Raw genomic sequence first — 13,508 nt, forward strand, 5'->3', positions numbered from 1 at the left:
ATCGTACAATAGTTTTTAAAAATTATTTTTATTTTTTGAAAGAATTTACCGATCTTAATAATTTTCAAAGAATTAATTTTATTCCTTGATATATAAATATGCTAAATCATCATTAATTTTAAATTTCATACCCTTATAAATATAACTTTTTCTTATAAAGTTTAATTAATAAATTTTATTTTCTAAAAAATAAATTTTATAGACAAAATACATATAAAAAGTTACTTATTAATAAAATTTGAAACTCACACTAAATCCCATAATGATGTAAATGAAATTAACTCTTATTTACGAAGGATTGGAGTGTATGTTATTTTATATTTATGAATTTAAAAATATGTTTTTGTTTTTGTTTTGTGATCAAACTATTTGAATATTTGGAAACATTTACCTTCAAACATTGTTTTTTAGTATTTAAAGTGCTTTTCAAATTTTATTGTTAATTAATAATTTCTTTTATTTTTAATAAAAAACCCTAATATATTGACAATACCCAACAAACAAAAGACACCATTCAAGCACATGTAAAGGGAGATATGGGGAGACCAACATGATAAGAAAGTGAACAATTTTAGCTGTCCAACCCCACATCATCAATGAAGTCAATAATATTATGCTTAAATTTATTGAGTTGTGCTTGCTTTCTTCAATGTATAAAATAATTTTTATTTTGAAAAATATTAGACGGTGTGGTGAATTTGATAGAAAAAGTAAAAAAATAATAATATGGTGATTGAATTCTTTTGTAACAAAAATGTGACACTTTGACATTGTTTAGAATTCCTAGCCTAAAATTGAGTTGGGTCTATTGGGCCCAAACCATAATGCCCGCAACCTAAAACTTCAAAACCCAAAGTTGAAACCTCATTTTATAAAACACGGTTTCAAAATTTTAAAATTTAAAAATAAAAGTGCAATCAAAGATATCCCAAATTATCGGAGGATTCTACATCTACATAAATTTTAGGATTTACGTTGTTTGGTCGCTAAGAATGGAAATGAAACAAAAGTCAAGAAAACAAATTAAGAGTATGTTTGTCAATGGTATTGAAAATATTAAAAATGTATTTTAAAACTATCGTCAAATATATTCTAAGTTTTATGTTAGTTTATAAATTGAACGGGTTAATTTGGGTTGATAGCTAACTTAAGCTCAATCCAAAACAAGAAACATTCTACTCAATTTCAATCCAACTCAACTTGTATAGTGTCTAAGTGATAAGTATAGAGTTGAATCTAATTTTCATAGAACATGAAAACATTTTCTTTTATCTTATTTTCGTTTATTTTTTTCTGGAAGCATTTTTCAAATTATAAAGTAGAGCAAGCGGTTGCCGCCTTGTTTAACAAGCCTTCCAAAGGGCGTGAGTGTTATTATCATTTACTTTCTCTGAGGGTATTGTTTGGTAGCTGAGAAAATAGGCGAAACAGGAAACAAATAGTTGACAAAACAGAAAAACAGAAACCCAAATTTGTGTTGTTATTGTCGGCAATCAATCAGAATTTCAGGAGTAGCTCTTTGAAATGAAAAGATGCTACTCCACCTTCAAAAAACCGTTAAATTCAAACCAGCTACAGCTCTTTTCACTTGAGTCCTGCAAATCAATGAACCAAATCAAACAAACCCATGCGCATTTGATCACCACAGGGCTCATCCTACACCCGATCACAGCAAACAAACTCCTCAAAGTGTTGATAGCTTCGAGCTTTGGCTCTCTCTCTTATGCCCACCAATTGTTTGATCAAATTCCTAAACCCGATGTCTTTATTTACAACACCATGATCAAGGCTCATGCAGTTATACCCACTTCTTCGCATAATTCCATGAGAATATTCCTATCCATGGTCCGGGTTTCGGGCTTTTTGCCCAATCGATACACGTTTGTTTTTGTTTTCAAGGCGTGTGGTAATGGATTGGGGGTTTTGGAGGGGGAACAAATTCGGGTTCACGCCATTAAAATTGGATTGGAGAGCAATTTATTCGTTACCAATGCGATGATAAGAATGTATGCGAATTGGGGCCTGGTTGATGAGGCTAGAAGGGTGTTTGATTGGAGCTTGGACCAGGATTTATACTCTTGGAATATTATGATTGGTGGGTATGTTGGGTCGGGTGAAATTGGTCGAGCTAAGGAAATGTTTGATGAAATGAGTGAACGGGATGTGGTGTCATGGACTACTATAATTGCCGGTTATGTTCAGGTATAACACTGGAACCTGGTTTTACCTTTCATTCATTCACTGCCTGAATTGTGTCTCTTTTTCTCTTTGGCGAATGCTACACAAGTTGGCTTTCCATTTTTTAGGTTATGCGGGAATTTCTTTTCACCATGCCTATTGTTGTGTTACTGATTTTAACCATGCTTTTGATGCATCAACAGAAAGAGCAACGCTATTCACTTCGAAAATACTCTGTTTGGCTTCTATAAATGCACATGGTGGTTAAATATCTATGATTTCGAATAAAATTTTATAGCTCAATAAGTGTGTCAAAGAAGCAAACCAAAGAGCCTCTTTGGTAAAAATCTCATTTTTGTAAAAGGAAATGAGCAGTTGTTGAAGTTTCATAACATGGAATATAGTTTCCATTCAACAATGGAGAACATTTTTTGACAAAACTTTTACCTTTAGGTAGGTTGTTTTAAGGAGGCTCTGGATCTCTTCCATGAGATGCTGCAAACAGGTCCCCCACCAAATGAATTTACCTTGGCAAGTGCCCTTGCGGCCTGTGCTAATTTAGTGGCATTGGATCAAGGAAGGTGGATACATGTTTACATTGACAAGAGTGAGATCAAGATGAATGAGCGATTGCTTGCTAGTCTCCTAGACATGTATGCAAAGTGTGGAGAGATTGACTTTGCTGCAAAAGTTTTCCATGATGAATATGGTCTGAAACTCAAGGTTTGGCCTTGGAATGCCATGATTGGTGGATATGCTATGCATGGGAAATCCAAAGAAGCAATTGATCTTTTTGAACAAATGAAGGTTGAGAAGGTTTCTCCTAACAAAGTCACATTTGTTGCATTATTGAATGCTTGCAGCCATGGAAAATTGGTTGAGGAGGGAAGAGGTTACTTTAAATCGATGGCAAGTTCTTATGGGATTGAGCCAGAAATAGAGCATTACGGGTGTATGGTGGATCTACTTGGGCGTTCTGGGCTCTTGAAAGAGGCAGAGGAGACTGTATTCAATATGCCAATGGCTCCTGATGCTACTATATGGGGGGCACTACTCGGTGCTTGTAGGATTCACAAAGATATCGAGAGGGGACAAAGAATAGGAAAAATCATTAAAGAATTGGATTCTGACCATATTGGTTGTCATGTTCTACTGGCTAATTTGTATTCTGCATCTGGGCAATGGGATGAAGCAAAGGCTGTGAGACAGAAAATTGAAGTTAGTGGTAGAAAGAAAACCCCAGGTTGTAGCTCCATTGAGTTGAATGGAGTGTTCCATCAGTTCCTCGTTGGAGATCGGTCTCACCCCCAAACTAAGCAGCTCTATTTGTTCTTGGATGAGATGACTACTAAGTTAAAGAATGCTGGTTATGTTCCTGAATTTGGAGAGGTGTTGCTTGACATTGATGATGAGGAAGATAAGGAGACGGCACTATCAAAGCACAGTGAGAAGTTAGCTATTGCTTTTGGGTTGATCAATACACCACCTGGAACCGCAATACGCATAGTGAAGAACTTGAGAGTCTGTGCAGACTGCCATGAAGCAACAAAGTTCATCTCCAAGGTCTATAAACGGGAAATAATTGTCAGAGACAGGATTAGGTATCACCACTTCAAAGATGGATTCTGTTCTTGTAAAGATTACTGGTGAAGACATACAAAAGGATGTCAGTGCTCCTCCATACATAACCTGGGAAAGTTTGGTTGAGGACACGACAAGCTAAAAAACACATGTGGTTGCAGAGATGGCTATCTGTTGAGACTGTTTTTGCATTGGCTCTCACTTAAGGAGTTGAATTCAAGTTGGTCATCAGTGAAGCAGATCATTCTATTCAAATTTTAGCCGAGGGAGCTACTTCGAGAAGTTAGGTAGCAGATCCTGAAACCAATAAAGAATAGACCCTGAAGCAGGCAAGCGAGAGCACGGTTGTGATCGAGAATTATTTGGTGCATGAAACATACCATATATGTGTTCGATATCATTTATTTTCATGTTGAGTTCCAAATCTTCTCAAGTATTCTTTTTCTTCTTTCAAACAGAGAAGAAACTGGTATCTGTTACCTTTGCCAATTCTGGAATTATGTGTATGTGGGCTTTTCTCCTTGCTGCCCAAATTCTGTGTTCTGGTCTCCAAAATGTTGATGGTTTATTTCACCCTTTGCCTTGCAGTTTGAAGTTCTGGATTCTTAGCATTTTTAATCTTTGGTTCATTTTTCTCTGTGTTTTCTTTTCTTTTCCTTTTTGCCAAATGGTCATACCAAAAGCCTCTTTCACCTAATTAAATCACCTGAAATGAGCCCATAGACTAGCATCTTCTGAATAAGTGCAGCTGATCCCTCTCCTCCTGCTGTTCCCCTGCCCCATCAGTCACCTTTCTGGGTTTAAAACCCCCTTTTCTCCAACTCCTGTAATTTCTATTTATCTTTGAGCCAAAAGTGAACCCATCTTCTCCATGACTGGGGAACCATCTTCTTCCCTCAAATCATCAAAATAAAAAATTGGGTTTCCCATTGAGAAACCAGAGCAAAGAGGGACCCTCTACAATGCTGAATTTGAAGTAGTATATTAAAATAATAATTCATTTAAAATTTATTTATTTCTTTTTCTCAATCTTTTTGGAAATAAAAGATAATCTAAACAATTTTTTATTCTAATTTTTTTAATATTCAAATATATATAAACTCCATTTAATTTTATTTTCCCCACGGCTTTTAATTAAAAATTCAAATAAAATATTCTGTAAAAAATGATATGAAAATTAAATGCATTCATAATTCTAAAAAAAAATGTTTTTTTTAACAAATAATTTAAGAATACAGGAGTTAGACACTTTCGTTTTTTTATTACAATTTTTTTTTGAAAATCCGCGCCAATCGTCTACGGACGACACCACCGTGGAGCCGAGCTCCAGTTCTGTAGCTTTATTCCTTGTTTGGCAAAACCCCCAAACCCTAAAAGCCCAAAGTCCTAGCTCTTTTTTCTCGGGTGAATTTTCTCGGCATTTCCATGGAAACTGGGGGTAGCAGTGAAATCCCTACTGAGCCAAAGAAGACCAAATCCAAGACAGCTAGAAAGCCCAAAGAAAATCCTCTCAAGCAGAGTAAGTCTTTTATTCTAATTCTCATTTATTTTGCTTTTGCAGAGTGTTTGGTTCCTGATAAAATAGGGAGGGAAAAAAGGAAACTGTTTATCTAGTTGTAGCTTGCTGGAAATGTTTCAATAGTAAGAAAAATAGAAATCCAAAATAGAAATTTCGCATGTTTTGTTTTTCTCTGTTTTCCCGGCAACCAAACAGAAGTTGTAGATTCTGTTTGAGTAACTGTTTTTCTTCTTGTAGAATCTCCCGCGGAGTTCTTTGCAGAGAACAAGAACATTGCTGGATTTGACAATGTAAGTTCCATACTCAGATTTGAATTTTATTTTTATTTTTTAGTTCTATAAATGTTTTAGTTCCAAAATATGTGTTTTGATCTCTGTGTAAGCTTGTTTGTGTAATATCACTTCGAGAATCAAATTTGGGGATTGTATGAGGAATGATGCAAAACTTTTGTTAAAATTCTGCAAGTAGTCATGACTGAAAATCATTTGGTGGTATCACAATTATTTGGAGGCGGCTGGGCCAAATCGAGGTCAGATTAGGTTGGAAAACAATTCTTTGTATAAAAAAATGAAGAGTGTGATGTTGGATGGCAGTGATAGAATTAGGCAACTATTTGCCAAATTTGTGTTGTGTATTGAATAATGGAATCACTGTGTTCGCTGATTGTAACCATTCAAACGCGCCCAAACTAAATTCATAAGAAAACTTAGTTGAAAATTTCTGCTGTGAATTTAGTCACAATTCCATAAAGGCAAATAATAGGAAAAAGTCACTAAGTTCAGTTGTGTTATTGAGTAAGATAAGAATTTGTTGAAATTTCAGCTAAATATTAGAAAAACTTAGAATGAAGGAACCAAGTTGGAACAGTCAGATTTAAGGGAAAATTTTTGGTCATAGATAAAATGCATGTATAGAAATGGGTTTTTTTTCCTTCCTTTTGTTTTAATGTTTAATTCACTCATTGTGTTTTTCTGATTCAGCCAGGAAAAAGTCTTTACACAACTGTGAGAGAACTTGTTGAAAATTCGCTCGATTCTGCAGAATCCATCTCTGAGCTTCCTGAAGTTGAAATAACAATGTGAGTTTTTAAGTTTATGCAAAAGGAAATTGTGAAATTCATGTGAATTATGCATGGTAGCTTAGATATATGGAAGACTTCACTATGTATATCTAGCAGTTGTTATCTCTTGACGCTATAAATATTAAATATGCATCATTATTTCTAATGACTTGGTTATTGTAGTGAAGAGATAGGGAAGAGCAAGTTCAATTCCATGATTGGTCTTGTTGATCGAGAACGTATTGATGAGGAGCTGTATGATGATTTTGAGACGGCTAAGGCTCGTGAGGTGTGCATGTTTTTGTGGGTTCATTTTTTTTTTTTTTGTCAGAGTATTTGGTTGAATTTTGAGATTCCCCTACTGAGCTTACATGTCTGGTGAAAAGTCTTGCTTGAATTGCAGTTGTTTCTGGTTCATTGTTGATAATGCATTGCATGTGTAGTTGCTTTATGGGTAACCGGACTTGTTTTACTGGAGGATAGAGTAACCATGTAACATGAACGGCTGCAGCTGATGTACATTATTTTCATACGCAGTCCTCAAGTTCATTTTGTGGCATTTCTTTTGGTGCCTTGTAGAAACGACTAGCCAAGGAAGCTCGTACTCAAGAATTACAAGCAAAAAATGCTGCCCTTGGGAAGAAAGTTAAAGAGCCCCAGGCTTCCAAGGGCATGAAGGGTCGAGGGGAGGCCTCATTTTACAGGGTGACTTGTAAGGTGTGATTCACTTTCCTTCTCGGCCTTCTTCCAGTGTGCTATTGCTTTATGAGTGTTGCCATAATTTTTGTGGTTTCATTTATCTATTTATATAACAATTGGACATAAGCCAATTCTGAACTGTTCTCTATAGGTTGAACTCAGGACTGTAATCTCTTTTCAATGTAGGACAATGGAAGAGGAATGCCACATGATGACATCCCAAATATGTTTGGACGAGGTTTTAAAGTGACTTGCTTGATCCAGTTTCTGTTTTGTACACTTTTGTTTACTCATGAGTTTGAATAGTTGTCTTGAACCATAGATATGATACTTCTTTGCAATGTCTGGAATTTATAGTAGTAAATGTTGCAGCTAGGGAATTTCTAAGTTTTAGGGTTGATATAAGAGTGTGCATCCATGCAGTTTTGTCCGGGACAAAATATGGCTTGAAGCAGACACGTGGAAAGTTTGGGCTCGGTGCAAAGATGGTAACACATTGTTTTTACAATTGGTGTAGCTTTGAGTTTTGAAATAACCATCATTTCCAATATAGAAGAACTGTTTTCCTCTGGCAATACCCAAGTCTAACTTCCCTTTTCTTGTATCCAGTCATTTTTTATGAAGTGTTGTGCAAATGAAGCTTTTTGAATTGTGTGGTAGAAGCTAGGCATTGAGTTTATTTTCATAATCTGATTCTAGGATTCTTTTTTTGATAACTATATTATAGAATACATGGAAATTTGATGAAACTTGCACTTATGCAGGCATTAATTTGGTCTAAGATGAGTACAGGACTTCCTATAGAGATTTCATCATCAATGAAGGGCCAAAGTTATATTTCATTCTGCCGGCTAGATATAGATATTCATCGGTATGATATGAAATTTAGAAAAATGTAGAAGGCTGTACACTTAGAAATGATTAATCATTGTTGCATGCATTCATATATTTATCTATCCATATAGGACTTATAGGGGGATATCTTATGTCAAGAACATATGATCAGCATTATTATATAGTACCCGGGTGAATTCTATGGTTTAATTATTATCTACTTAATATTTCCTTGTTCATGGTTTCTTAATAGTGCTTCTCTCAATCTTTTAGGAATATCCCTCACATTCATTTACATGAAAAACGGGATAACAAGGAGCGATGGTGTGGTGCTGAAATTCAAGTTGTCATTGAGGGAAATTGGACAACTTACCGTGTATGTGATACATGTGTCGCATATCATATGTTCATTAGAGTTTCATATCTTCTCAATTTAACTGTTCTGATTTATTCTGTCTTGTTTGACATGGATGGTCGACAACAATTTATCAGTATTGTTTTGTTTACCTTAATCTAATGAATTTTCTGTTGGTGTGGGCAGTCCAAGATATTGCATTATATGCGTCAAATGGCTGTTATCACCCCTTATGCTCAATTTCTTTTTAAATTTGTATCGGATACATCTGAGTATGCTCTCTCTCTCACTCACTATTTCTTTTCTTTCTTTCTTTCTTTTCTTATAAATCTAATTGCATTTCCTTCTCCTTGCAGTAAAAATGTCACCATAAGATTTGCACGAAGAACAGATATAATGCCTCCAGTTCCTGCTGAGACAAAGTACCATCCATCAGCTGTTGATTTACTACTCATTAAACGCCTTATTTCAGAAACTTCAAAAGAGAATCTTTTGCAGTTTCTTCAGCATGAATTTGTAAATATAGGAAAATCCTATGCTGAACGTTTGATAGGTAAGAATTGCAGTTGCAAATTTTATCTGTCAATTGGGAGTCGGAAAGAATAGGAATTGTGTGACTGTACAATATTTTCATACGAAATTCAAGAAAATTATTTAAAATGCCTCCCCTTGAAAACCTGAAGCTTTATGCTGTCAGATTTTAGGAGGAATAAGGGGAGGGAGTGAATCTGATATTATTTAGATTTCCTTGGCTCCAAGTTTCAAGATTATGACTATAAAAATATTTCTAGTTTACGGTCTAGTATGATTTCAGGCTGAGTGTTGGATAATTATGCAAGTGAAACTATTGTTATAATATCAGACCATCATACCTCAAGATGACACCAAAACGAATACCTTTTGCCAACAGTATTAGCACTATAAGATATAAAATACAGTTTTTCATCATGTGGCAGTAGATTATAGTTTTGGATGAGAAAAGATTTACAGTATAAAAATCATTGCATATTATCACTTCATCTGTTTTGGATAGCTATTGATAATTTTTTTGAGCCCATCATTCAATCTGCAGATTTGGAATCTAGGATTCCTGATCAATTGAATATTAAGAGTTATAATGTAGTATGGATACGCTTTCTAGATTTAACCCTCCATTTCACTAAAATCATTGTCACAAATATTATGAATGCAGACCACCATCTATTCATGATAGTCTTAACACTTCAGATGTTATTTGCATTTCATCCATTGTGTAGTACAGGTCAACGTTGGACTGTATCACAGTTGTACAGCTACAGGTAAGATGATTGGGCTGGTCCCTAACTAGATGATGATCTATCATTTTTCAGGAGAAATGGGTCCAGATTTTAGCCCAAAAATGGCAGTTAAATCTCTGACCTCTCAGCAAATTGTTCGCATCCACCAGTTGTTTCGTCAGGCTAAGTTTGATGACCCTAGTGGTGATGTAAGATGCTCTTAGTCCTCAAGCATTTTTTTCCCCGTTTTTTATTTTTTATTTTTTTATTTATTTATATTATTATTATCATTTCCAATGCTAACAATTTGTGGTGGTTTGTTTTTCCTGAAGTAGTTTGGATTGTAATAAGAAACTATTTGCAGTGTCTCAGTCCTGCAGGGGAATACAATCTTCGTCTTGGAATTATAAAGGAGCTGCATCCAGATATGGTAGCAACTTATTCAGGCAGGTTGTATTTGATATTTTAAATAGCTAGATTTGCTTCTTTCTTATTTTATTCAGGAAATTAGCATGTATATAATGTGGTTATATGATTCTCAGTATCTCAAATGCAATCTTTGATGATAACAACTTCAGCATTTTATTTCTCTATTTCTCTTGCTGAAGTATTACCATCACTTCTGATGTTTCTCTTTTTCTTCTATCACCTCATACAGTGCTCAAGTTTTTGAAGGCCACCCATTCATGGTTGAAGCTGGAGTCAGTATAGGTGGAAAAGATGTTAAGCAAGTGCGTGCTTTTCTTTTAATACTTACAATGCATATAGTTCTTTGGCAGCCCCAAATTCATCAACATTATTCTCTATTCCTAAGTAGTTTGCTGGAGATACACTCCAGATAGAGAAAAAGAAAGGAAAGCAAGAGGGAACCATCCATCATTTTGGGCTCTATTATATTGCCTTGGAGCTTTTTACTTTTCTTCATTTTTTATTATGCTGTACAAATCAAGGATGGCTCTGTATTATACAACTGCATACTAGGATGTTTCCATGTTTTGACCTCAGATTCAAAGTCGAAAGTTTGTTCTAATGCCTAGTTTTCTCAGAGTTTTTGAAGCATCCTATGCCTACTTACATTGTAGGGTCTAAACATTTTCCGATTTGCAAACCGGATTCCTCTTCTCTTTGAGCAAGGTGCTGATGTTGTTACCAGAACCGCCTTGAAGAGAATCAAGTAAGAAATACATTAAAAAAATGTATTTTTCATTGTTGTTTTTTTTAATTTTAATTTTAATTTTTTTTTGTTTTTATTTGGTCATCAACTTTCTTTTCTGGATCTTGGATGGGGAGGAAGGGGAAGGAGTTGTTGCCATGATTTTGGAGGCAACATGAAAAGTTACCAAGTTTTGAATAAAAAGAAATCTCACTGAATTGTGTTTTCAGCTGGAATAGTTACAAGATCAACCAGGCACAAGATAAAATTGGTGTGTTTGTGAGCATTGTAAGCACAAAAATCCCCTTTAAAGGAACAGGAAAGGAATATATTGGAGATGATATAAGTGAAATTGCTTCTGCTGTTAAGGTGGGTGGTTTCCAGTTCCAATGTAATCTCCATTATGAAAATTATTGGTAATCTGACAACATTCTCCCTTCAGTCTTCTATTCAGCAGTGCTGCATCCAGCTGAAATCCAAAATAGTGAAGAAAATTCAGGCTCGTGTGCAGCAGGAAAGAAAACGAAATTTAAGCAAGTACTGACAACCACTCCCTGATCTTTATTACCAACCAGGGTAGAAAGTGGTTTTCTTGTCAACCCAAAAGACTTGCTCAAATTGAATGCTGTTGATTTGCAGGTATATTCCTGATGCTACAGGTGCTATATATGATGTCTTAAGAGAAATGGCACAGTTGCATGCATCAAAGAAGAAACGTTATGAAGATGAGGATGCAGATGTACTAAGGAAAGTTTCAACTCATTCAATTACAAAACAGACACTGAGTGAAAAACTTGCTAAACACGTTGAACAGGTGAGCTCCTTAATTTTATGTTTCTCTGCCAAAATACTCAAGATTTGCCCTAAACCACCTCCTTGGTTACATAGTTTGGAATAATTTTCTGGGGAGGCCAGACTGTGAAACAGTTTTGAATGGGATTGGGCGAGTGGCCACTGACACTGAACTGAAAAGGATTTGACTTGTTTGCTACATGAAGGGGTCCATCTGGTGAAGTTCAGATAGCCTATTGCTTAATTGAAACAAAAAAAAAAAATGTCCGTTGCATGTGTCATGTGGTTTACTGTCAATGTGATCTTACCACATGGTTGAGACACATACAAGGAAATAGTTCCCACAACCCAGGATACTCTCCACCTCCATAAAGCTAGCTTATTCAATTCATGAGTTCGATTTGCTTTATGGGCGTTGACATGTTGTTTGCCAAGTTGTAAAATTGGGCTAGGGGAAACCAGACCAGGTTTAAATTTTCAGGTGGTCATTTGTTTAGTATGTGAAATGTGAAGAAGAATCTACTCAATTGAGAATGTTCTGGCAAGTCCAAATATTTCCCAATGATATCTAGCTTTTTATTTCTGCATAGATTCCCATGTCTCCTTCCTGATGCTTCTGCCCTAGGTAAAGTACCTTTTAAATAAAACCATGATGGATGGGCAAGGACAGTATTTGTACAATTTATTAAGGTTTCAATAACTTGGAACAGTGGACTACCTTAACTGAATAGGCATTGCAACAAAAGACTACTAGCTACCTTTGCCATGATATTAGCGTCTGTTGATCCAGACCAGCCTTAGGGTCTGAAACTCCTTGTGCCCTGAAACTCCCAACATTTGCACATGTGTGTACTAATGTGAAAATATGAAATCAAATAGCAACCCTTCAATTTTCCATTAAAACAAAATACCCACTTTTTTCTTCCCTTTTTTTGGGAAAAGGTTTTGTACTAATGAAAAGACTCACTTCCTCCCATATAGATTTTGTCCACTCTTGGTTCAATGGTTCATCATAGTTTTGAAGCGTATCCATATGATTAAGAGAAGTCGGCTACATGTATAATGTCAGAAAAAAAATTTCTTATCCGATGTGGGATATTATAACTAACTTTCCAGTAGACATGACAATAAACTGAAATATTTCTGTGGTTCGTTTTGGATGTGATGCAGGTGGACTACGAGATGGCGTTGGAGTATGCTACACAGAGTGGAGTAAGCGAGGAACCAAGAGAAGCTATATACTTACAATCACTGGAAGATGGGAAGAACTTCATTGACTTCCATAGCCCTGTCTTTGCCTTCAGACTCTACCAGTAGGACTTTCTTTCTTCCATCAATCCTTCAACCTGTTCTGGTTCCTGTCTGGCTCACTGGTAGAAAACAAAGAAAGGTCATTAACTACTTAAATTCCAATTTTTATAATTCAATATTCCTTGTATCCCATAAGGGAAACTGAATGTAAGTCTGTAACATAAGCTTGATGCTACAAAGCAGTCCAGAGATCTTCATATTCAATCTGTTGGTTCTGGTTTCACATGATGTAATCGCAGTTTTGTTTATTTATGTGGGAAATTTTTGACAGCGTATTAAAAGGAGAAAACTTTCGGAGGAAAGCGAGTTTGAATATGGTTTTGTTGGTTATCAAACCTTGGACATGCAATGATAAACCATGATATTCATGGCTTCAATAGGGAATCAATTGATAAGACCAAAAAGAATTGCTTTAATTATCAATTTTGATAAGAAATGAATCAATTAATAAGACAAAAAAATGCTTTAAATATCAATTTTGATAAGAAATGATATTTTCTTAATTATATTTATTCAACAAGCTTGTTCATAATTTGATTATTCCTAAAATGAGATATTTAGGGTTTCTTTGACAACTAGTTTCGAGAATAGTTTTTATTTTTTAGAATAAAAACAAAAAAAGAAAAAATTTGAAAATCAAAGGTTGTTTTCTATTTTTAAAAATAAAAAATAAGATGTCTTTTTATAATATTTTTTTAGTTGTCTTTTAGTGTTTTCACTTATTTTTTAAATGTTGTTTTAAAAAATAATCATATAAACATATAGAATTG

General features: G+C 35.0%; 2 protein-coding genes across 4 annotated transcripts; both read left to right on the forward strand.

The window, feature by feature from the left end:
- The first annotated feature begins 1,180 nt into the window (after window positions 1-1,180).
- LOC100260415 (pentatricopeptide repeat-containing protein At5g66520) lies at window positions 1,181-4,388 on the forward strand. 2 transcript variants are annotated; one of them, XM_002283081.4, is made up of 2 exons: window positions 1,181-2,202; window positions 2,632-4,388. In XM_002283081.4, exons 1-2 carry the CDS (start codon window positions 1,525-1,527, stop codon window positions 3,826-3,828), a joined length of 1,875 nt encoding a protein of 624 aa, XP_002283117.1. In that variant the 5' UTR covers window positions 1,181-1,524; the 3' UTR covers window positions 3,829-4,388. The 2 variants fall into 2 exon arrangements, with proteins under 2 accessions (XP_002283117.1, XP_010651288.1); XM_010652986.3 differs by having other exon boundaries at window positions 1,184-2,202; window positions 2,636-4,388.
- Window positions 4,389-5,041: 653 nt separating this feature from the next.
- LOC100265632 (DNA topoisomerase 6 subunit B) lies at window positions 5,042-12,961 on the forward strand. Of its 2 annotated transcripts, none has more exons than XM_010652983.3 (19): window positions 5,042-5,278; window positions 5,516-5,568; window positions 6,259-6,356; window positions 6,522-6,627; window positions 6,918-7,055; window positions 7,224-7,275; window positions 7,461-7,525; window positions 7,802-7,908; window positions 8,145-8,247; window positions 8,413-8,498; window positions 8,583-8,779; window positions 9,576-9,691; window positions 9,847-9,932; window positions 10,141-10,213; window positions 10,565-10,656; window positions 10,866-11,004; window positions 11,078-11,172; window positions 11,275-11,449; window positions 12,598-12,961. In XM_010652983.3, exons 1-19 carry the CDS (start codon window positions 5,185-5,187, stop codon window positions 12,742-12,744), a joined length of 2,022 nt encoding a protein of 673 aa, XP_010651285.1. In that variant the 5' UTR covers window positions 5,042-5,184; the 3' UTR covers window positions 12,745-12,961. The 2 variants fall into 2 exon arrangements, with proteins under 2 accessions (XP_010651285.1, XP_010651286.1); XM_010652984.3 differs by having other exon boundaries at window positions 5,218-5,278; window positions 6,263-6,356.
- The last annotated feature ends 547 nt before the right edge of the window (window positions 12,962-13,508 follow it).

This window comes from Vitis vinifera, chromosome 6 (genome assembly GCF_030704535.1).
Source record: "Vitis vinifera cultivar Pinot Noir 40024 chromosome 6, ASM3070453v1".
In the NCBI taxonomy this organism is placed as follows: domain Eukaryota; kingdom Viridiplantae; phylum Streptophyta; class Magnoliopsida; order Vitales; family Vitaceae; genus Vitis; species Vitis vinifera.

What these genes read in the sequence shown, in the direction of transcription:
- LOC100260415 (XM_002283081.4), top strand. Translation starts at nt 1,525, where the DNA reads ATGAAAAGATGCTACTCCACCTTCAAAAAACCGTTAAATTCAAACCAG. An exon ending in TAATTGCCGGTTATGTTCAG is followed by an intron (nt 2,203 to 2,631) that starts GTATAACACTGG and finishes TTTTACCTTTAG; the next exon opens with GTAGGTTGTTTTAAGGAGGC.
- LOC100265632 (XM_010652983.3), top strand. Translation starts at nt 5,185, where the DNA reads ATGGAAACTGGGGGTAGCAGTGAAATCCCTACTGAGCCAAAGAAGACC. An exon ending in CCCAAATATGTTTGGACGAG is followed by an intron (nt 7,276 to 7,460) that starts GTTTTAAAGTGA and finishes GCATCCATGCAG; the next exon opens with TTTTGTCCGGGACAAAATAT. An exon ending in CTAGATATAGATATTCATCG is followed by an intron (nt 7,909 to 8,144) that starts GTATGATATGAA and finishes TCAATCTTTTAG; the next exon opens with GAATATCCCTCACATTCATT.